The sequence below is a fragment of the Rissa tridactyla genome, chromosome 10, assembly GCF_028500815.1.
Source record: "Rissa tridactyla isolate bRisTri1 chromosome 10, bRisTri1.patW.cur.20221130, whole genome shotgun sequence".
Taxonomy (NCBI): Eukaryota; Metazoa; Chordata; class Aves; order Charadriiformes; family Laridae; genus Rissa; species Rissa tridactyla.
The window spans coordinates 3,921,247-3,942,785 of record NC_071475.1 but is presented as its reverse complement, the minus strand read 5'-3'; the positions used below and the strand labels follow the sequence as shown (position 1 = coordinate 3,942,785).

Below are 21,539 nucleotides of genomic sequence, written 5' to 3'. Positions count from 1 at the left end.
GTGGCGGCCTCCAAATGCATGCCAGTCCCCAAGGGGTTTTAAATCCGTGCCGCATGTGCACGGAGCATATGGGAAAACACCGAGCTCCCGCGCTCCACATACACAAGGGCTCCACCATTCCCACTCTGCCGCCTGGGAAGCAAGGGTCAGCCCGCAGCGGCTCCCACCAGCAACCCACAGTCACCTGCGGGGAGGAGGGAAAACTCAACGGTTTTCCGCGCCCCGGCACAACGCATTCGCAGCCACAACGGCTTCAGCCTCCTGCAGCCACGGCGAGGCCGCTCGCCCTCCTCGCAGTGCCACCACACCGGCCCCACGGCCAGCGGTCCCGCTCCCGGCTGCAGCCGGGACTCAGCGCCGTGCCAGCCTTCCAGCGGGGGAGAACTGGGAATTACGCCAGTCGGTCACGTTTGGCCTCCCCCATTGGTCTGGGGATGCTGGGCTGCGTCCTCAGTTTTTGCAGGGCGCCTGAGTTAATCTACAGTCAAAGATCGACTCCCTTCCCCGCCTGACCTTTGCTCGTCCTTCCCTAAACTGGGGAAACTCCTACAGCCAGGCCTGAGAGATGCGGGGATCCCCAAGACAGGAACATGAGGCACCACGCGCCTCTGCAACCACAGGGAAAGGGGGGAAGAAGAATTAGGACCTCTCCACCCGTCCCCCGAATCCCAGCTTTGCAAGCGCCCTCTCCCATCCATCAGCCAGCACACGCACTCAGCATCCTCCTCTGCATCACCAGGCTGGGCGTTTTCAAACAGCAGATCTGAGAAAATTATCTTCCTGACCACGGAGCGAGACGGCAGCGATGCTCCAACCGATACCCAGTGCCCATCCGGATACCCGGGATCCTTCAGCCACTTTGCTGGGGAAAAAACACCCTGTCCCGGCCAGCCCCTCTGCCTTGGTAAAGCATCCCAGCACCTTCCACCCGGCCGCCAGCAATAGCAGAGGGGTTAAGGGCAATGCCGTGAAGGTATTTAAGCCCTGGCAGCCCCTGGGTGCAGTTTCTGCTCTCTCGGCTCTCAATCTGCAGCTTCCCCAACCCCTCGGCTGCTGAATATGCAAGAGGGGAGATGTTTACGGTGTTTACTCCTCTCTGCTTTGTCTCAACAAACTCTCTGGGAAACGACAAATACAGCTGCGCTCCGGGACCAGGAGGAGCGCCCGCTGCCGTGATGCCGACACCACCTCGATAAATAATTACGCCAACAATTAGCTCATTAACAGCAAACTGCCTCGTTAGGAGAGGCGCAGACAGGCAGCACGGCGAGGTCGGGCCAAGGGCGGTGGTACGGGGGTTACGGCACCAACCGGCATCCCTGGCGGATGCGGGCTGCAGGGAGAGGCAAGGCGGAGCGATGGAGGGACAGAAGGACAGCTGTCCCCTGGCCGGTGCCGGCAGGGACCGACATGCACCGTGGCACACGAGGGCCAGTGACCTTGCAGCATTTCAGCTTGCGGATGCTGGGATCTGCAGGAGGCATCGAGCTCTGCCCGCTCTCCCATTTGCACGGACCATGGCCTCAGCACATTGCAAGGGGGAGGGTGTAGTTTGTTTTGGGGGTTTGGAGGTATTTTTTGTCCCTTTTTTTTTTTTTTCCCCTCTCTTGTTTTTCTTTCAGTTCTTTCCCTTTGGCACCCCTCTGCGCTGCCCCTGGCCCCCACCTCCATGACATTGCAGCCTTCTCCTCCCTCCCACCACTAACCCGCCTCCCCAAAACAGGGTCAGGAAACTCAGATTTCCCAGGAGAAGCGGCTTGCCAGAGGCGGGGGGAAAGCGGACCCACAGCACCGAGCGAGCGGGAGCAGGCGTCTCCTTGACATGCCTTGTCTCATTGCCTCCCTTCAAGCCCACTTACGAAAGCAATGAGGGAGCAGACAGCAGAAGCAAGGCTCGCACCACTCAGCATTATTAATTAGCCTGTAATTTGCCAGTTAACACCATTACAGGCACACCCCGTCCCCTTGTGCACCCCAGGGGCTGCGATGGAGGATGTGGGGGACGCGAAGAGACAGGGAGGAGGTTGCAGGAGGCAGGTACCAAGTGCCAGGCCGGGATGCCAGCCTTTTTGCACGTTAATCGCTGCCCAGGAATAATCCCAGTGTGGTACAGTTCATTAACACATGCATTTCTCTGACTGCCCCAGGGAAGGATTTGGCTTCTCCTGGCCCAGTTTGGGCCAGTTTGTCACCAGCCATTGCTCTGTGCCAGCCAGCTGGGCAGCAAGCCCCACCAAGGACTCAAAGCTCATTTTCTCCCTGGGGGAGCCCAGGGAAAGCTGCTGCCCAGGTCCTGCCGGCTCCGGGCACTGGCTTTGCCTGCGTTGTCAGCCCCGGGATCAGGGACTCGGGGAAGCCCGAATCGCTCCCTCCTGTAACATCTCCACTCCAGCTCCAACCCACCACCCTTTCCCAGTCATGCTACATCAGACCCTCGTCCCCCCGCTTTGGGGACAGGAGCACTGGGCAGATGTGCTGAGAACATCTGGCTGCGGGCACACAGACCTCCAGTCCCTGCGCTGTGCCGGGGAAGCAAAGAGCCGGGCTACAGAACACCGAGCATCTCTTCAGTGAAACACAACGAGCAGCAAAACCTCTGGACGGGCTCAGGAGCAATTTGGGCAGCGGGGATGGCAGAGGGGAATGGACCAGATGGTTCCTCAAGGTGCCTTTGCTGCTTGTGCAAGTCCGTGCTCAGGTCTGAAGGTACCAGCTTGAAGGGTCTCGTTCCTGAGCCAGCTCCACTCCCCTTCCCACTGCCGGACCACTGGATCCCAGAAGGGGAGAGAGAAATCAGGGGACTGGAATTTGCTCCGCTCACCAGCACCGGGGAGGAACCGCTAACATCTCGGGAGCTGGCTGCCAAGCCTGGCGGCCTCTCCTCCTGGCTCCGACACCGGCTCCAGAGAATTGGATCCCTTGTCCCTGCGCTGCTCAAGGTCTGGGACCCGGAACCAGCAAAGCTTCCTCCAGCATGGACCAGCCTCAGCCCCTTGCTATCACAAAGGAGTGGAGCGAGAGACCTCCTGGGATATTTTCCATACGGATGGGGTGCAGATCCCAAGCAACTACTGACTTGAGCAATTACATTCTGCCTCCTTAAAAATAATAATAAAAAAAAAAAACAAAACAACATGCCCTTCATTTTCTGGCCAGCCCTCACCACTGAGACATCCGTCACCGCCACGACCCACCCCAGAGGTGGCTGCATTTTATTAGGGGCGCGGAGATTCCTGCCAGAAAGAGGTTACATGCTCCGCGGGGTCTGGTTTGGCTTGCGCCCAGCACAGCGAGGGGCCGAGGGCTTGACTCGCAATCCAGTCGTGCCTTTCCAGGCTCTTCTCGGCAGCTGGAGAAGGACAGGGACAGAAAACACCACCTGGCTCCCCTGGGGGAGAGCAGCACCCCCCAACCCAACCCACTGGAAAGCAGGAGACACCCCATCGTGGCAGGCGTCCTTCCACCCCACCAGAGCTGTCTCTGCAGGACCCAAAGGACACCTTGAGATCCACCTACTCATGCAGGACAGCCACCAGGTAGCGATCCCAGGACCTTCCTAGCATGAACCCCCCCGCCAAGGGGTTAGAGCCCCCTCCCCAAACCCAGGGGGCACGGTGCTGCTGTGGGGCGCTGGGGGAGGCAAGCCAGGAGCGCAGGAGAAGGCAGCGAGCATCGCCGCCGCCGGAGCCAGCAGCTGCGCGACCCAACAGGCAGCAGTGTAACGATTTCATCATTTTCCAGCAAAATTGAATTAGTTCAAAGCCAAAATCTGATTTGCGAGCCCAGCGCTCTTGACAGCAAACCCTTTACTTTGTCAGGCAGCTGTTAGCTGTCTCCTCCGGAGCTGCAGGGAGGATGGTGGGAGGGAAGGCAGGGCTGCTCCGCAGGGACCCCCCTCACCTGCCTGCACCACCAGGCACCCAAAACCCTGTTCAGGCAAGGCTGGGGGGCTTGGTGATGGGTGCTGAGGACCAGCAGGGGGGCTGAGGGGCGGTGGGCAATAGCAGGGCTGTCGGGACCTCCACCAGACCCTCTCAAACACACACACCGGCACCCCAAACCCCGTCTCTGCCACGTATCCGACCCTGCCTGGGGACTACCCAGCCCAGCTTGGTGATGCCCAGTGTAAGACCTCCCCGTCACCCAGAGCCACAGCCGCCCTGTGGCCACTCGTGGTTTATAACGTTGCCTGGGAAAAAAATCCAGCAATAATAATAGTTTAGCTGAAAAACAAACCCAGAGAGCCAAGCGGGGAGGTCCTCTGCTCCCTGCCACTCATAGGCCCCCCACAGAGCAGCTGAGCCATGAGCAGGGGCCAGAGGTGCCCACGTGAGCACAGGGCAGGAGGACACATCTCTGGGGACAGAAGGGAGCTACTCACTCAGCTCTGGGATGCCAGCACTCGCCTCCTGCACCTCAAGACGACAGTTTATACTGGCCACGCTCAAAACCCACCTCGCTGACGGTGCCTTGTGCCCTCCGTCTTCCTCTCCAGCACCCCATGGAGAAGACACGGTCCCTTCACGTTGAGCATCTGACCAACTTCTACTGGGACGGCCAACATCCCCTCCTCCCTTCATCAGCTCTGCGCTCCCTGTCCCCCACATCCTACTGCCCCAACACCTGCTTGGCCACCACCAAGCCCCAGGTGACACAACACTCACGAATTCACGCGTGCCATCTGCAAGGGACTCCCCAGCGAAGCTGCAGCAGATGCGCTGAAGACTGAGCATTCTGCCCTCTCAGGACAACTCACCGACAATCCCCAAATCCACTGGGCACAGGCACCAGAAGCAGGCCCCTGCATGGACACAGGGGCCCTTGCTTGGGGCTCTCTGCGGGCACTGATGAAACCCAAACCCAGATGGCAACCTCACAATGAAGCAATGACCTCCACAAGGAATGGTACCGAGCAAGCCAAGCGCCCAGCCCTAGCAGCGCCAGTCCCCCTACCGGGAAAACATGGCTCAGGTCAGGTCACCAGCAAGGGTCTGGCCAGAGAGGGCACCACCAGGAGCCAGAAACAGCCTGGCTTGGGTAGAGACAAGCAGGAACTTACCGAGTTGATGCAGCCCAGCTCCTTATTCAAGAGCCAGGGCAGCGAGAGTTTCCCTTCCCCTCTGTAGCACGACTGGATACGCTCCTTGATCTTATCCTTGATCTTCTTCAACGTGAAGAGGCAGAGCACAGACTCCTTGGGAGGCTTAACCCTGTTTTTCTGGCCCTGGGAGAAGATGGTGAAGAGGATATCCTCCCTCTCCGAGATGCCCAGGTACTTGGCCAAAGCCTTGCCAGGCTTGGTCAGGTAGGCGTCCTGGATCAGGCGGTATTCAATGCCGTCCTGCACGCATCCGATGGGGAACTCCACGTAGGAGTAGAACTTGGGGTCATCCACACAGAGGCGGACAATCTTGGAGGTGAAAAACTGCTCCCCAGTGGAGTCAGGCGAGGTGAGCTGGGTGTCCAGCTGCAGGGTCAGGTAGTAAACAAACTGCTCGCTGCTGAAGCTGTAGATGTAGTAGATGTCGAAGGTGGGGAACTTGGAGAGTGTATCCGAGGGGATCTTGAGCTGGGAGGAAACAAACTCGTCCTGGTAGACAAAGCCAAACATCTCCGCATTCTCCTCGTTGGCCATCAGCTTGCGGCTGGAGAGCGTGGGGAAGTACTCCGACTTCCCATCAATGGGCGTCCCAATGAAGAGCTTGTTCTGCCCATTCAGCACCTCGATGATGACCCCAGACATGGTGCCTGACTCGTTGACGCTGGAGAGGTAGTGCTCCTTGCGGTGGTGGGGCTCACCCAACTTGAAGAGGTCGTCCAGCCGCAGGAACTGGCAAATACCCTGGGAGGCACTGCCACAGGCAATCAGCCGGTTCCCCGAGTAGTCCACCAGCAGCAGTTTGTTCACATTGTTGGTGGTGACCAGCCCATGCGGGCAGGACTGAACGCTGGGCGGAGGGTAACACTTCTCATTGTCCTCCACGGGCCCCGTCACATGAGTCCGCAGGAGCGTGAGGTTATTGGAGAGCTTGTAGATCCGATTGACAGCCCCCACGTAGACCTCCCCGGTTTTGTTGTGGACCACCAAGTGTGTCAAGCTCCAGTCTGTAACCGGGAAAGTCCTAAAGGGAGACTTGGGGCTGCCTTCCGCCAGCGGTAGCCAGGTGCTCCCCAAGAGCAGCAAGGTCCAAATGTTGATGGACAAATGGTGCTTGAGCCAAAGGAGCCACATTGCAGCAGCCTCACATCCAGCCAAGGCCATGCCCAAACCCAGCCACAAAATAAATAGAAACAAACCCAAACTAAAGGGAAAAGGGAGGGAGGAGGAGCTAATGGGACACAGTCTCCTCTGCTTCTGCTGCGCTCGGCATTCAGGGCATCGTGGGCACGGCCAGTCTGGTCAGCCCTAGAGGGAAAAAGACAAGAAGAGCAGGGTTAGGAGCCTTTCCTGCAGGGTGTCAAGCCTGTTCCACCCCACCCAGCAGAGACTCGGCTGCTTCACGCTCTTCTAGCAGGCAGCCTAACAAAACGCCCCACACCACCCACCTCCTGCCCCAGAGGAAGACACGTCCCCAGTGCGGGGACCAAGTGAGCCTGCGACATGCTAAGGACAAACAGCCCCACCTGGTCGCACACAGCACATCCCAAACAAGGAACCGCCATGTGCTTTGTCTCCCCATCCCAGCCTGAACCACCATCCAGCAGCCCCCTCCAAGGGGCATCACCCAGCCCTCGCGCCCACCCAGGTCCCCTCAGGAAGAGCAGCAGCCACCTGAGCGTGCCTGCAGCCGCTGGCTGGACCCAACCAGCACATCCCTGGCAGCCAGCAGCCTTGCAACACGCTCCGGTACATCTACTGCATACCAACGCTTTGGCTGGCCTCAACCCGCTTTTAACACCACCGGCAGCACCAAAGCGTTAGCCGGGAATGGCTGCTAACAAGCCATGAGAGGAGCCCCCTGGCCTGCTGCCCCTGCCCCGCTCCACCACGGCACTGGGAGTAGATGCAAAAACACAGTGTGCAAAAAACACAGCCCGAGCCCCTAGAGAGAGGAGGACCTTCTAAAGGAGCTGGGAGAGCCGAGACCCTGGCATGCTGCCGGCCATCCCTGCCACCTGCCTGCCTGACAAAGCCCAGGAGGGCCGCGGGCAGGAGGAGTCGGGGGGAGCAAGCGGGCACGGCAAGGAGAAGCACGTCCTTCTGGCATTTATATGCATTAAGAAGCGCAGGGCCAGCCATCAGGCAGTTGGCTTGAGAGGCTCCGGAGGGACGAGGGGGCACACGCAGGGAGGATGGAGAGCTCTGCACGCTGCTGTGCCACGGCTGGGGCTCACCAATACAGAGCAGCAAAGCAGCAGGGAGCCAGCCAAAAACCCACACCAGTGTGACCTCTGCGTCCCCGGCAGCGGGGAGATGGCCGCAGGCAGCCAACACAGAGAGCTTTACCCTTCGTGCCTGCTCAGCAGCCCCTCAGTTGCATCCTTCTCCATCCCTCCAGCAGCACAAGCCCCCCTGGGATAACACAGGGATGTGCAACCCCCCTGCCAGCACACAGCCCGTCCCACCGACACCGTCACAACCCATCCACCCAGGGTGGGACCATCCCTGCCAAGGTCCACGGTGGGGACAGGAGCTCAGCCCTCAGTTCCCCACCCCAGCCATGGCAGATAAGCAGCTCTGAAAGCGAGCGGAGGAGGAGAGCCTCCCTCCCTCTCTCTCCTTATCGCCCATCTCTGACTCAGCCCGGGATAACCCGGCGGGAGGATCCCCACCAGGGAGTGGCACAGGTAGGAAACATGGCCTGCGGTGACTGCGTGGCTCTGCCGGCATCCCGGACAGGGCAGGGTGGTGTTGGAGGGCGGCCAACAGCAGGGGAAAATGGCAGCCCCAGAGCTCAGCAGCCTGTGCTCAGCAGGGCTCTGGAACCCACCAGCCAGCCCCCACACAGACGTTGGGGGTGCCGTCGTCACCAGGCCAGCGGCTGGGCCATACGGTACCCTGACATCCCATATAGCATCCTTCATTTCTGCTGCCCCAAGCCAGGAGGAGGTCAGAGGGAGGGGAGAGGCTTTTCCCCCCCTTTTCCCACTCCCAATGAACATGAAACCTTCCTCTCCTTTCCCAGTGCAGCTCCAGTCATCCTGCATCCTTGCCAGCTGTGCCAGCCGGCGCTTAGGGCAAAGCCTCCACAGCACTTCCAAACCCTCTGCAGATCTGCTGGCTCCAACAGCTCTCCCCTGCCCATACGTTCACGATCCTGGTCCCTTCCACCCCTTCAACACATCACCCCCCATGGCAATAACCTCAAGGGAGGTTTGGGAAATGGAATACGAGCAACACTGAGATCAAAGCCAGGTGCCACAAAGCTCCATGGGTGTGGAGACAACCAAAGCATGGAGCCATCAGCCTCAGAAATCCCCTGCATGGTCCTCATCTCCCATTCCCACCACCTTTTGCAACACTGGGAGCCTCCTAGCAAAGAGCACACGGCCAGCACTCCCGGGGCGAGCGCGCTCCCAGGGGACAGCCATGCAGCCCAGCCTCCTCATTTTCACGAGCTCATAGGTAACATGAGCACCCCAGATCGGAGCTTACGAGCCCCAAACCACACCAAGGCGTGGGACCAAGCCGTGTCGTTGGCACAAATCCATCGTCTCAGAAACCACCATCCCAGCAGCGGCAGGCATTGTGGTTTCCTGCCGGGTCGCCGGAGGGAGGTTTCCCACCCCAAGAAACCAGCCCGGCTCTCACCAAGCTACTGTGAACTATGGGGCCGAGGCCCTCCCAGAACAATACAATCGGCTCCCTCGCAAGGAGATCACCAGCGACACGAAATTCCGGCCCCAGCGACATGCCGCAGAGAGGAGAAGGAGCAGGGAAGGCAGTGGAGGTGAAAGCAGAAGCTCGGAGTAGCGTACGGATGGATGCCAGCCGGAGCATCGTCCTGCTGGGACAGGTGACGGGGACAGGGAAGCCACTTTCTGAGTGCTTTTCTATGATTCATCGCTTCTATTTCAGGGAGCGGGAGAGCTGGAGGTCGGGCTGCTGCTACAAAGCAGGGCTAGAAAGCCCAACAGGAGATTCCCAAATTAATGTAGGGAACTACTACTCGGGAGCTAGAACAAGAGCAAAGCGAGGCAGAACTGGGGCCAGCAGCGACACGACACCCTGCAGAGCTCCGCCGAGATTTCTGCTCCTAAACATACACTAGCAGCAACATCTCATCCCAGTGCTTGATACCAGCAGGGTCGTTGTCCAGTCCTGCCTATAACCATCAACAGCGATTATTAAAAAACACAAAAAAAAAGAGAGGAGGAATGGTAAATTTGTCTGCTTTCTTCAGGATTAAATGATCCGGGTACCTGAGACTTGGATTGAATTAAAGCAGGATCCAACTGCAGCCCTGAGCTGGAGCACAGCCGCCCGCATGGGCCCAGCTCCCCGCCAGCGGGAGCAGCCAGGGAGGAGCGGCGCAGGGGCCAAAGGGCATTTCCCTCCTGTCTCACTGCCTCCATCCCCCACGGGGAGGTCACGGCACGGATAACGGCAGGGCAGCTCCTCCGCCGGCACACGCTTTAAACCACGCAGCACCCAAACCCCCCAGGGCTGCGCCCAAGCAGCACCTCGCCCTGGGGGGCACCACCAGGACCACCAGGGAGTGCTGCCGGCAAGCGAGACCCGCACCGCGGTCCCCAGGCACGGAAAACCCCCAAGCGGACACCCGGGAGCCGAGCCCAGCCCTGGAACAGGCTGTAATAACATAATACACCCCCAACCTGGATGCATATGTGCCAACTGGGAGAGTAGGACCAAAAACACACCCTGTTACGCTGCCCGGGCAGCAAGCGATGCATCGCAGAGCACCATCCCCACGCAGGGCTGGATCACCCCACAGCGGGGCCACACCACCAGAGAGACAGCACCACAGGCTTGTCTTTGTTTTCCATGCACATATGTATATATCTATACACACACACACATAAACATATAGCAGGAAGCCTGCCGTCAGAAACAAAGCCGGTGAAGCAATCGCGCAAGCACCAAATCCGCCCCAGCCCCTTTCATCCCGCGCCAGAAAGGACATTTGCTCACGGTTTCACCTCGAAAATGGCCACGCTGCGACGGTCACAGCTGCTGCATGACCTGAACGGGGCTGCCCGCCTCGCCACGGCCAACGCTCGTGCACCCCGGCTTCAAAAGAGCCTTTCATCAAAAAGCCATCGGCTTGCCCCGCAAATGCCTGCATCCCGCTTGCTCGCTGCTGAAGAGGTGACAAGCGGCTGCAGCATCGATCCCGCGAGGCTGCTGGGCTTCCCCGTCCCGCAGCGTGGCCAGAAACCTGGGTTTGGGATGGGAGATCACACTTTGGGAAAATAATCATCACTTTTGATAGCACAAAGCAGGAGTACTGGGATGGAAAAACTAACCTTAAAAGACCGGACTGAGCACTAAGGACCAGCTCTCCGCTCGTCCGGGCAGCCAGTCCGGAGCACTGACGGATGCCGAGTCAGCACGGGCAGCTCGGCTAGGAAGCGGCAGCTCTCGTGGAAACAGCCAAAGCTGGGGTTTAAAAGATGCCGACGGGCACAGCGGTGCACAGCTGGCACTCACAGACCCGCTGGCCGTCCCCACCCCTGCACCACCAAGACCCCAGAGGGCTCACATCGCCGCTGGTGCTCCCCGCCACCACGCACGCCCCAGGAGAAGCCCCCCAGGGATATCCTGGGGTGGGGGTGGGGGGGTCTCTGCACCCCCAGGGCTCAGGAAAGCATCGTTTGTCTTGGAGAGAAGCTGCTCTGGAGCAGTGGGACGAGGCTGCAAACCGCCCCAAGAGCTTTACAGCCTTGCACTTTGCAAGGGAGGCTGGAAGAGTGAAGCAAGGGGATTGAAAACCCCCATATAACCGACCCTGGAAAGGGGAAATGGCATTTACCGGGTCTTTACCTGCAATCTCTCCGAGTCACTTTCTGCTCTCAGCAATAGGAAACTGCCTGAAAAGGAACCGGCTCCATTTTCAAACACGCGAGCTGCTAGGCTGCCAGTAATTAGCAAAAGGGAGAGAGGGGAGATTATCCGGGGGAGAGAAAAGCCCGCAGGCCACAGGAGAGTCCGCCTCACCATACAGCTGGTGTATTTTTAGGTTCGTCTGCCTGGGAAAAGCCTCGCAACAATGAGGAATGGCTGGTGGTGGTACCGAGTTAGAGCTGCGCTACATATGCAATCCTCTGCAACGGGGCTAAACTTTAACTCCTTCCTTCGCCGCACACACTCATTAAAAACTATTCGGCTGGGGGCTCTCCCTAGCCAGCGAGTTAAATCATTACAAATCTTATCCCTGGCTCGAACCGCACCCTGATGAAATCAGTGGCAAGCACTGAAGCTACTATCACCAGCACCAGGAATATCTTCAGTTTCCTCCCGGGCTCCTGCCATCCCCCCCTGGGGCAGGGACAGAGGACCCCGTCCTGCTCTATCACCGCGGCGCACGTGGACACGGCAGCTTCCACTCCTGTCCTGCAAGCATCTTCTGGGCAAGAAATTCAACCTCTCCCATCCTGAGAAACATGACAAGCAGAAGCAGCCATCTACTGCCCAAGGGCTTCAAGAAGCAGCTTGACCCTCAGCAAAAAGGGGCATAAAAGAACAAGTAGCAAGGAAATTAAATAGCACTTCTCAAGCGCGCAATTCCCCTTCCCCAGTCCTCCGCAAGAATTCATGTCACGCCAAGCCAAGGAGAACAGCTCTGGAGCCCTGCAGAGAGCGGTTCCCAAACAGGCTCACGAGCACTTCTGAGATGGAAACACAAGCTTCCCCCAACGACAACGTCCCAAGGCAGAGGCACGCAAGGACGGTCTCAGTGGGTCCTGCCAGGACTGCTTGTGCCTGCTATGGAAACCAGGCATGGACCAGGACCTTACACATGTTCTCCAACTCCATCCAGCGATGCTAGAAGTGCAAGCCAATGGCTGTCCTTTGCATTAATTATTCTCACAACTCATCTGGGTATTGAAGTCCCTATAGGGACCATATAAGGACTCCTAAGAGGCTTTCTATATGCAGCCCACGAGCTGGATGCGTACTTCCCAGGAAGACAGTGAACCCCATCTTTCACTTGAGCTCCTGCAGCCAAGGGAGAAATATAAAGACCTGGACGAACTGATGGCTGGATGGAGACCAACACACAGCCCACGGCTGACCATCTACACAGGACACAGCCTGCTGCCTCCCGCTCCTGCTTCAGGAGATGTGTCCATCAGCACACACGGAGCAAAACACCTTACCCCGAACCCCTCTGCAGCTCTCGTCATGCTGCAGAAAGTGACCCAAGGCACCAGGACCGCAGCTACAGGGCTGTGGATTCCTACTATCAACATCCAGGCCAGCTCAAGGCTTCACACTCCAGACTGGCGTGAATTTTTCGACCTCGATCAGGAACACTTAACAACATTTTGCCCCCAGCTTCAGAGCAAAGAAGTCCAAATCCCCCTGAGGGCCACCTTCCACCTTGACTTTGGCCCATGCATTCCAGACACTGGTTCTCACACCCCATCAGTCCCCTGGCCAATGCAGACATCCCAAAAACCAGCCCTGCTGGCAGAAGTCACCTTGGTCCAGCTGCACCTGCAGAGAGCCAGAAGGTCACTCACAAGCCCGGTCTCCCAACAGCCAGCACAGAAGTCCAACGAGAGGTCCTCTGGCCACTGCCATCCTTCCCTTGTCTGATCTCACTCCCTGTGCCCTAACACATTGCTCAACGTTCCCGAACTCGCTGCTCCACGTTCCTTCAGCGGGCCAGGGCAGCCACAAACACAACCCAATGAGCCGACCCTCCCCAGATCAATGCACCTCTTCCAGCCCGGCTCTGCATGGAGGACCTTCCCCTCTTGGACACGCACACACACCTCCGCACCTCCTGACCTGCGCTTCCCCCAAACATCAGAGCGAATTCCAGGAGCTCCCGCTTTGCAACGACGCACTGGCACAGGAGGATTCCTGGGTGCTGGACCCCATTCTGCTCCCAGCAAAGGGAGGTCGCTCCGGAGCTGGCTTAATCCTGGCTGAGCCGAAATTCCCATGCTTCCGCCCGGCGCCGTGCTGACACCAGCATCCGCGCTGTCACGTGGTGAGCTGAGCACAACCGCCACCAGAGTTCGGTCTGATTAAAACAGACCATGAAACTTCTCCAAACGAGGTTTCACCAGCTAAACTCCAAGCCGCGCCTTACCCCTAGATCTCCCGTCCTTCCCTCTTCCCCGTCCCAGCTGTGCTGCCCTGAGCCCGCTGCTGGAATGGGCTCAGCTCCCGGCTCCGCTTCCCCTGCGAGGTCCCTGGCTCAGCACGGCTCCACGCTTTATTTGCCCAAGGTGGAGCAGACCCAGGAGCAGTGACTCAGCCCGAGGGCTAACGGAGCCTCGCTCGGCTACGGGATGGGCAGAGAGGGAAAAGAGCCCGAAAGCCTCCCCACGGCACCACCACCACACGGGAAACTGCTCCCAGAAACTAATGGGCATCGGCACGGCCCCCCGCTCTGGCACACCTCCCCCTTGGCAAGGGGGTCTCACCCAGCCGATCCCGGCAGAGCGAATTTCAGAGCACGGGCGCAGCACTGCCCAAGAGACACGGGCTGGGACAGCGAGCAGAGCGGTGCTGCTCCTCTCCCCGCGGATCCCAGTTGCAACTCCAACCCACGCTGGGCGCAGGCGCCCTGACGCTGTGCACGAGGGGCCAAGACCCCAACAGACGTTAGCGTCATGGATCTACTTATTCGCCGCAAAACCGAGAGGATGCGGCTGCCTGCCTGCGCTGGGAGGGCTGTCCAAGCACCTCTGCCAAAAATCCATTTTGTGCTAATGAAGGTGGCTGGATGGCGGCTCCAGCGAGCGCCATCACCCCACAGAGGGCCAGGGAGCCATGCATGGCACACTCAGTGAGCCCAAAAACATCCTATCGGGAATCCCGGTGCGGGCTGACGCATGCCCCTGGCATCCGGGCATCCCTCCTGCTGCCTCTCACCCACGCAGGCACCAGGTCCTGCAGAGCGGGACCTCTGCCACACGTGCCGGCAGCCCCGCGGGCACCGCCACCGTGCCAATAATAAGGAATAATAATGGGTGTCGGTGGAAGCCCGGGCTGCCGGCGGCGTCAGGGGCTCGGCGGCTGCTCTCCTTCGGAAGCGTCGCTGCCTTCCTGCCTTCCTCCTCCCCCATTTCTTACCGATGACATCAGCCTGAAAAACAGGTTCTTGACTTCAGAAGGGCTCATCGGGCCGATTCTGGTCCCGCCGGAGAGGGGAGAGCCCCCCGTGACTCTGGGAAGGATGCAGCCATCCAGGAGCCGGACCCCAAGATAAGCAGCGGCAGGCAGGGACCCTGCCGGCATGCCAGCACTTCTAGGAATAAAAACCACGCAGGAGGAGATGGGGGTGGAAGGAGCGCGACACTGCGGAATGGATTTGACATGTTTTACAAGAGGCCTCGGCAGCTGGAAGCTTGAGCTTGCCCAGCTCAGGTACGGGGAGCCCGACCCACCCAGAGCAAAAGCCAAAACCCAGGGCCTGCTCCTGGCCCCCTCCGTCGCCCAGAGACCCACAGCGAGTCCTCAGGCTGGCCAAAACAACAAGATGAGGCTTAACACCGCCCAGCAAAGACTTCCGAGGGCCACAGAGCTGGACTGGGACCAGCGGGGAACACGATTCTGCGAAACATCCTGCCCACCGGCCAAGCTCGAGCATTTATTTTTAAACTCCTCCGAAAATACTTTTGGTTTTTCCTCTTCCCCTGTGTGAAACTAACAGTCTGCGCAGGAAGAGCGAAGTCAGAGCACGGCCGCCCGCACAAAGCAAAACAACTTATTGCCATTACAATTACCTGCGATGTTATCGGCGGCTCTGACTTGGCCGGGGGGGGGGGGGGGGGGGGTCGGCATTCGCAGAAGGAAATGCCGTTTCCACAGTGTTGTCACTTGTGTCATCCCTTCCTCCCGCCCTGCCCGAGGGGGTCGGCCACCAAGCAGCGCCCACTCGCACCCACACGACGTTAAATTGGGGTGGGGGGGGGCAAGAAAAGCCCCAGGATGTGGGGCTGCATCACACGGGAAATTTCTTCCCCCCCCAACGCAAGCGCCGACAGGGAATCCGCCTCTCCCCTCGCCAGGGATTTGCTTCTCCAAGAGCCTGAATATTTGGACACACAGTAAGCACTCAAAGCAAAGGGACTCGCAGTGATTTATCTGGATGGGGGTAGCGCCGGTTGTGTCCGGGGCCCGATCCTCTGCAGAGGATCGGGCCCCGGACACAACCGGTGCTACCCCAAGGATGGGCTCGGAGCATCCCGGGATGGCGAGCATCCCAGCTGGCTTCCTGGTAATGGTGGGAAACCAGCCCTGCTCCTAACCCCTCACGTGCCGGACCCACAGCTCTGCTCCACCGGAATCCCGAGAAAACACGAATCGCTCAACATTTATCAGTTCAAAACACCCGTGCAATTAGCGAGATTATTTTTTTTTTTTTAATTTTTTTTTTTTTCCCCCTTCTCCCTCCAGTATAATTATATACGTTCTAATGCAATTACCACCCCTGTATTTTGTACATTAAACAGTAGGCAACCGAAGGAAGAGAGAGGCTTTATTTTTCTTGGCTTCGCCTTTCTGAAAATAATAGTATGTTGCAAAACAGCTCCGGCAGAAGGGCTTATCTTCCTCAGAGAAAGAGGGGGAGCAGGCGGAAAACGGGAAGGGGGATGGAGGGATCTCGGGAAGGGAAAGCAGGGATTGCAGTCCCCCTCCGCTCCTTACACTTACCTACACCTGGAAACCCTCCCCAATAGCACGGGCAGGACTCAGAAACAGCCTCCGCCTCTGTCCTCCACCGCCGACAGAAAGGAAAACCAAATCAAGCAAATGGTCGTCGGTTACTCAACCCCTCAAGCCGGGGTCATTAGCCGGATTAAAGTTCCCAAGCTCCGGCTGGCAGCACGGATAGCAAAGTGCAGCTAAACTGCCCAAATTGGATTACTACCGCTCCCGGGTCTCCGTGCCAAGTTGGCCAACAGATTGCGGGATGCTCGAGACGGGGAGGTGGGCGCCGAGCCCCAGGGCTGATCTCGGGCTGCCGGGGAGGGGGAGGAGGGATGGGGAGGGGACGGACCCTGCACAGTGGGTCCCCCAGAGCCCCGCAGCCTGTCCCCAGCGTCCCCGCCGTGCTCTCACCCCGGGCACTTTCTCCAGCAAAACCCCTCACAAGCTCAGCTCAAGGAGCAAAGAGGATATCGCACCACAGCTCGCCCCAGGCCCCGGATCAACCCCAGCGGTAACAAATCTCCTCTGAGGTTCAGGTGGCTCACAAGGGTCTTGGTCCCCGGGCACAGACCAGTACACAGCAGCCCACGGGGCTTGGCCCCCATCCCACCAAGGCACCCCACACTGAAAGGACAGAAGGATCAGCCAAAATAGCCAGCCTTACACCACACAAGGAGACTTCAGAAAAGAAAGGAGCAGAAGTATTTGTGGAACACGAGCCCGACAGTCTGGACGCGGAGTTTTTCTCCAGACTGAAACATCTCAGCATGTCGGCAACAAGGAGGAGGTTTGCCAAGCCTTGGCTAAAGGGAAAATAAACTTTTAAGTGTTTTTAATTCAGGTTTTTAAGTGGTGGCTTCCACCAGGAACAAGGGCTGGAGGCAGGCGTGGGATGCTCAGGGAAGCAAGGCAAGTGAGGACACCACCCCGTGTCCGGCCGCTCTCCGACAAGCTGGTGGGAAGATGTGCATTTTGGCTACACAACATGCCAAGTGCAGGGGAGATGAGCCATGTCTGACCATGCCTGGCACAGAAATCAAGATTTATTTGTTGGCTTGAGCTTTTCTCCTCCATAATGCGCAAGATATTCGCTCAAACCTGGCTTCTAGGCACAGCTGGAGGACCATGTTGGGGTATCTACACAGCTTCCACGCTGCATGCATGGCCAGGGCTAGGAGGGGCGTAGCTGAGGCTGCAGGTCAGAAACAGTGGCAGAGCGCACACGTTCTCATCACATATCACCCATCTGCAGTAGGATGTTCCCCACGGCTCTGCCCAGAACGTGTCATGGGCTACAGACAAAGAAGGTGACAGCCTCCAGCCTGAAGCCAAACCAGCCACCCAAGCGCTGGACGGTGGCAAAGACTCACTCCTCCCCATTTCACATGGAGCCACAGTGCCCAGCACTTGCTGGGAAAAGGGGCTCTAGCCCAAACCCAGGAGAGGTAAGGGATGGGGGGGCCATGCTGAGCTAAGCTCCCCATCACTCGTGATTCCCAGCCCTTGGGCCTTCCTCTACACACATGGTACATTGTCGAGCCATTCACCAGTCAAACACTGGTCAGGAGCCCTCTGCCCACTGGTTTCTTCCATATAGCACACAAGTATCTAATGACATGATTTGGAGGAGACACCAAAGGATCACAGAGAGCGGCAACCCAAGGTCTCCACGCACACATCCCACCAGGGAGGTCAATGCAAAACCCGAGCTTGCAGGCAGCGAGGATGGCACATGGGCATCGGGGTGATCCATGCCCACCTTTCCATTGCCACAGAAGGGTGGCAGCACCCCCACAGCCCTGCCTCTCCCAAGGCCCACCCTCCTTTTCCCGTGCCGGGGTGCCAAAAACCATGACTCACTGTGGACACAAGCGACCACGGCACCGAAACTCCCAATGTGGAGAGGGGACCACAAGAAAGTCCTGCGGGACCAAGCAGAAGCCCGACGCTGCAGGCAAGGCTCCCCCCCTGGTTTGCAGGGAGCCAGCGGCGCCAGCACAGCAGCTCCGGGCTCTCCTGCTCGGAAATTCCCAGCTCGGGGCCAAGTCCGGCTCCCGCCGGTGGTTAGTGCTGCAGCCGGCAGCAAGGCAGGCAGCAACAAAGGCCCCGACCCGCGCTCAGCCTCGGGAATAAACGCGTACAACTTTCCTTCGTTAAATCCGATCCTGGGGACGAATCCTTCCCTTTGCCCCTCGGATGTCAAACACAGCGAACCCACCGACGTTAAATCGCCCGGCGTGAACGTTTACACGCAGGGAACAGGGCCGGGGCCAGCCGCTGCCGGGATGGAGGAGGGGAGGCAGTTCCGCCGGCACGCAGCAGCGCCGCTTTTATGACCCTCTTCCATTTCGGCTGCGCAAAGCTCCGGCGAAACAGCGGCTCGCTCGTAGCCTCCGCCGGCAGCGTGGTCCTTGGCCCCGTCTCCGCCGGAGTTGGGATTTTTGTTTATGGCTCACAGGGGCCTCCGTCTCCGCACGGGAAAAGGGGCTTTGTGTGACGGAGAAGGCGGCGAGGGCTCTTCTCCCCGGCTCCGTGCACAGCCCAAGCGTGCGCGAAGGCGGATGCCTCCGCTCTGCTCCAAATCTGACGCGTCTATCGCCAAAAAAAAAAAAAAAAAAGAAATAAAAAAAAAAAAAGAAGCCAAGAAGGGGGGAAAACTCTTGCTGGTGCCACCGAAACTTTAGTCTTCAGGGTACCGAGGAATTTCTTCCCCCAGCGCAAGCACCGACAGGAATCTGCCTCTCCTCTCGCCAGGGATTTACTTCTCCAAGAGCCTGAATATTTTGACGCACAAGCAATCGCTTAACTAAGCACGTAAAGCAGAGAGACTCGCGGAGCTTCTACAACGATTTGCCCAGATGGGGGGTAGCGCCGGTTGTGTCCGGGGCCCGATCCTCTGCTATTGCAGAGGATCGGGCCCCGGACACAACCGGCGCTACCCCAGGGAGGGGCTCGGAGCATCCCGAACGACAGAAAGCCCAGCCTCCCGGCATCCCCTCGGGAAGCAGCGCATCCAAGCTCACCGCTCTCGGAGGAGCGGCACACGGGCAGCTGAAGCCACCGGGAGCAAGCGGATCGCAGGCACAACGGGCTATTTCAAATCCAAAACTTCCTTACCAGCCTTCCTTACGGCCCCACGCCGCCGCCAGCACCGGCATCCACCGGCAGCAGCAAACCGCACCAGGGCGAGCGGGCAGAAGCAAAAACCTTTCCCCCCCCCTTGCAGGCGCTTAAGAAATTATCCGTGCATCCTCCCAGAGGCTTCTGCCCTGCTGGTTCTCCTTGGCTTCTCCACCTTTCCACCCCGTTCGGTCACCAGTGTCTTGAGAGAGAGAGACATCGAGTCACTCATTTTACCCACTGAGTATATACAAAAGACCCTGAGATTGTTCAGGAAGCAATTAGCCGCTGTTCAGAGGAAAATGGTGTTTTCAAATGGATAACCTTTGATGTAGTCAATAGCCCCAGCTCCTCTTTTTTTTTTTTTTCCTCTTTTTTCCTTGCAGCCACACACAAAAGAAAAAAAAAAAAAAAATATCCAGCAAAAGGCTGGTAATTCCCCCCGACACAGCCCTCGCTCAGCAAAAAGGGATTTTCTCGCAAGCCGGAGGAAAAGCAGCTTCGGAAAGGCAGCTCATCTGCCCAACTTTTCTCCCCTCCGTGTCCCAGAGCGTACGAGAAGCATCATGAATATTCATCCCCCTCCCCGTTAGCAGGTTCGGCTTTTGTTTTGTCCTCCCCAAAGCAGGAGGAAGGGGGGAGCTAACAAGTGAGGTTAATGCCTGTCTTTTCTCTCCCATCCATCTCCTCTTTAACCAGTGACCTTCATGTTAAGCCCTGTTTACACACCAGTCCCCCCCCCTCCCCTCTCCCCTGGCTCCCCCCACCCCGGCGCTGGGCCAGGGGCAGAAGGAAGAATTTCCCCGCAAGGAGGACAAGGGAGAAGGGAGGGATTTCGGGATTTATTTCAGCGTGCCACAGAGATTTTGCAAATCCCTCCCCGCTCGCACGCCGGAGCTGCCGGGCGTGTTTGCAGGGCAGAAATGGGTAAAGCAGAGGGGGGATAAGGGGCCACGAACGTGCAGCCCCCCCCCCCCCCTTTATTTGCCGCCTTCCACGTTAATACCGGCGGCGGCCGGGGCGCAGCGGCGGGCAGCCCCGCACACAGGTATCTCAGCCTCCCGCGGCGCGGTCGGAGAGGTGCCCGGGCGCCGCGCTGCGAAACTACGACGCGATCACAATAGTCACGATAATAAGGAGGGCGACGGCAGCCATCCCGCAGGGCGCCCTGCCTCGCTGGGCAAAGCCGAGCCGGTCTGCCGGCATCCCCCCGGCATCCCCATCCCTCCGCCGGCTGCCGGGGAGAGGGATGCGCGGGGGGAAAACGGCGGCTCCGCGGGGTTCGGGGCGAGCCCAGCTCGGATGCGGCGCACCGCGCCCCGGCGGGATGCGGGGACGTGAAGCAGCGGGGATGCGGGGACGGCAGCGAGGGTACGAGCAGGGATGCGGGGCAGCGGGATGCGGGGATGGCAGGGAGGATGCGGGGATCCGAAGCAGGCAGGACGCGGGAACCGGCAGCAGGGAGCCCGGGAAAGGCTGCTCCCCGCACTCACGTCTCCAGAGCTGCCGGACCCGGGCGGGCAGCGGGGCGGTGGGCTCCCCGCGGTGCGGCACCGGGGAAGCCAACCCCGCCGAGAGCCGGGGCGAGCTGCATGCGGGAGGGAGGCGGCCAGCCCCGCCGCTGCACCGGGCAAGGAGTCACCCCCGGCCCCGGCACCCCCCCGGCGGGACCGACCGCCCCGAGCAGGAGGGCGGCCCCCGCCCGGTCCAGCCCGCACCTGCCCGGTCCCCAGCACCCCGCTGCGAAACCCACGCGGGGCGTGGGGTGGTTAAAGAAAAAGGCTCGGTCCCCGGCGGGTTCGCGTCCCCCCTGCGGGAGGCGGTTCCCGCGGCCGCGCTCCCGGAGCCGCGGGGCGCAATGCGGGCTGGCCCCGGGCGGCAGCAGCGCGGCGGCGCCGGCCCGGCCCAGCCCAGCCCAACCCGCCGCGGCCCCTCCGCGCCCCCCGACGGGCCGCCGCTGCCCTGCCCGGGCCAGCCCCGCTCCGCCGCCGCCGCATTTTTGGGGGGCGATAAAGACAAATCCGTGTATTTTTTTTTTTTTTTTTTTTTGTTAACAAATCAACGCAACCGGGCGCATAAAGCCGCGCCCGCGGACGAAAGTTGCGAACCGGGGTTACTCACGGCTCCGGTCGCCGCTCGCCTCCGCCGTGCCAGCCATAATTGCATTCCACACCGAGCCGCCCGCCGGGCCCCCGCCTCCTCCTCCTCCTCCTTCTTCTTCTTCTCCGCCGCCGCCGCCTGCTCCGCGCCCGCCTCCCCCCGCCGCCGCCGCCCGGGGCTCCGCGCCCGCCTCGCTCGCGCCGCCGCCGCCGCTGCCCCGCATGAATGGGACGGCGGCGCGGGGCCCCGACGGAACGCCGCCCGCCGCGCGCCCCCGCCGCCGCGCGCACGCGCACGGCCCCACCGGCGGCGCGAGGGAGGAACGGGGCGGGAGGGGGGGAAGGGGGGGGGGAAGGGGGGAGGCGGAGGCTCGCGCCGCCTCCAGGGGGCGCCCGAGGGGAGGGAGAGGTGGGCGGAGCCGCCCCGCCCGCCCTTAAAAGGGCGATGCCGCCCGGGAGGGGGTTTTAAAGCGGCCACGGTGAGGGTGGGGACCTCACACACCCCACACGCACAGGCAACGCGG

At 59.8% G+C, this 21,539-nt stretch overlaps 1 protein-coding gene across 5 annotated transcripts in view; it reads right to left on the bottom strand.

Moving 5' to 3' along the window:
• PLXNA1 (plexin A1) overlaps positions 1-21,183 on the bottom strand; it is a 120,332-nt gene extending 99,149 nt beyond the window's left edge. The window contains exons 1-2 of one of the 5 annotated variants that reach the window (XM_054216380.1): positions 21,038-21,183; positions 5,060-6,406 (exon numbers count right to left, since the gene is read on the bottom strand). In XM_054216380.1, coding sequence (XP_054072355.1) covers positions 5,060-6,262 — 1,203 coding nt within the window. In that variant the 5' untranslated portion in view covers positions 6,263-6,406; positions 21,038-21,183. Of the gene's footprint in view, positions 1-5,059; positions 6,407-12,919; positions 13,441-15,799; positions 16,025-20,634; positions 20,739-21,024 lie in introns of those variants that run through there. The other 4 variants (XM_054216382.1, XM_054216384.1, XM_054216383.1 and 1 more) reach the window with 4 other exon arrangements.
• Positions 21,184-21,539: the final 356 nt, after the last annotated feature.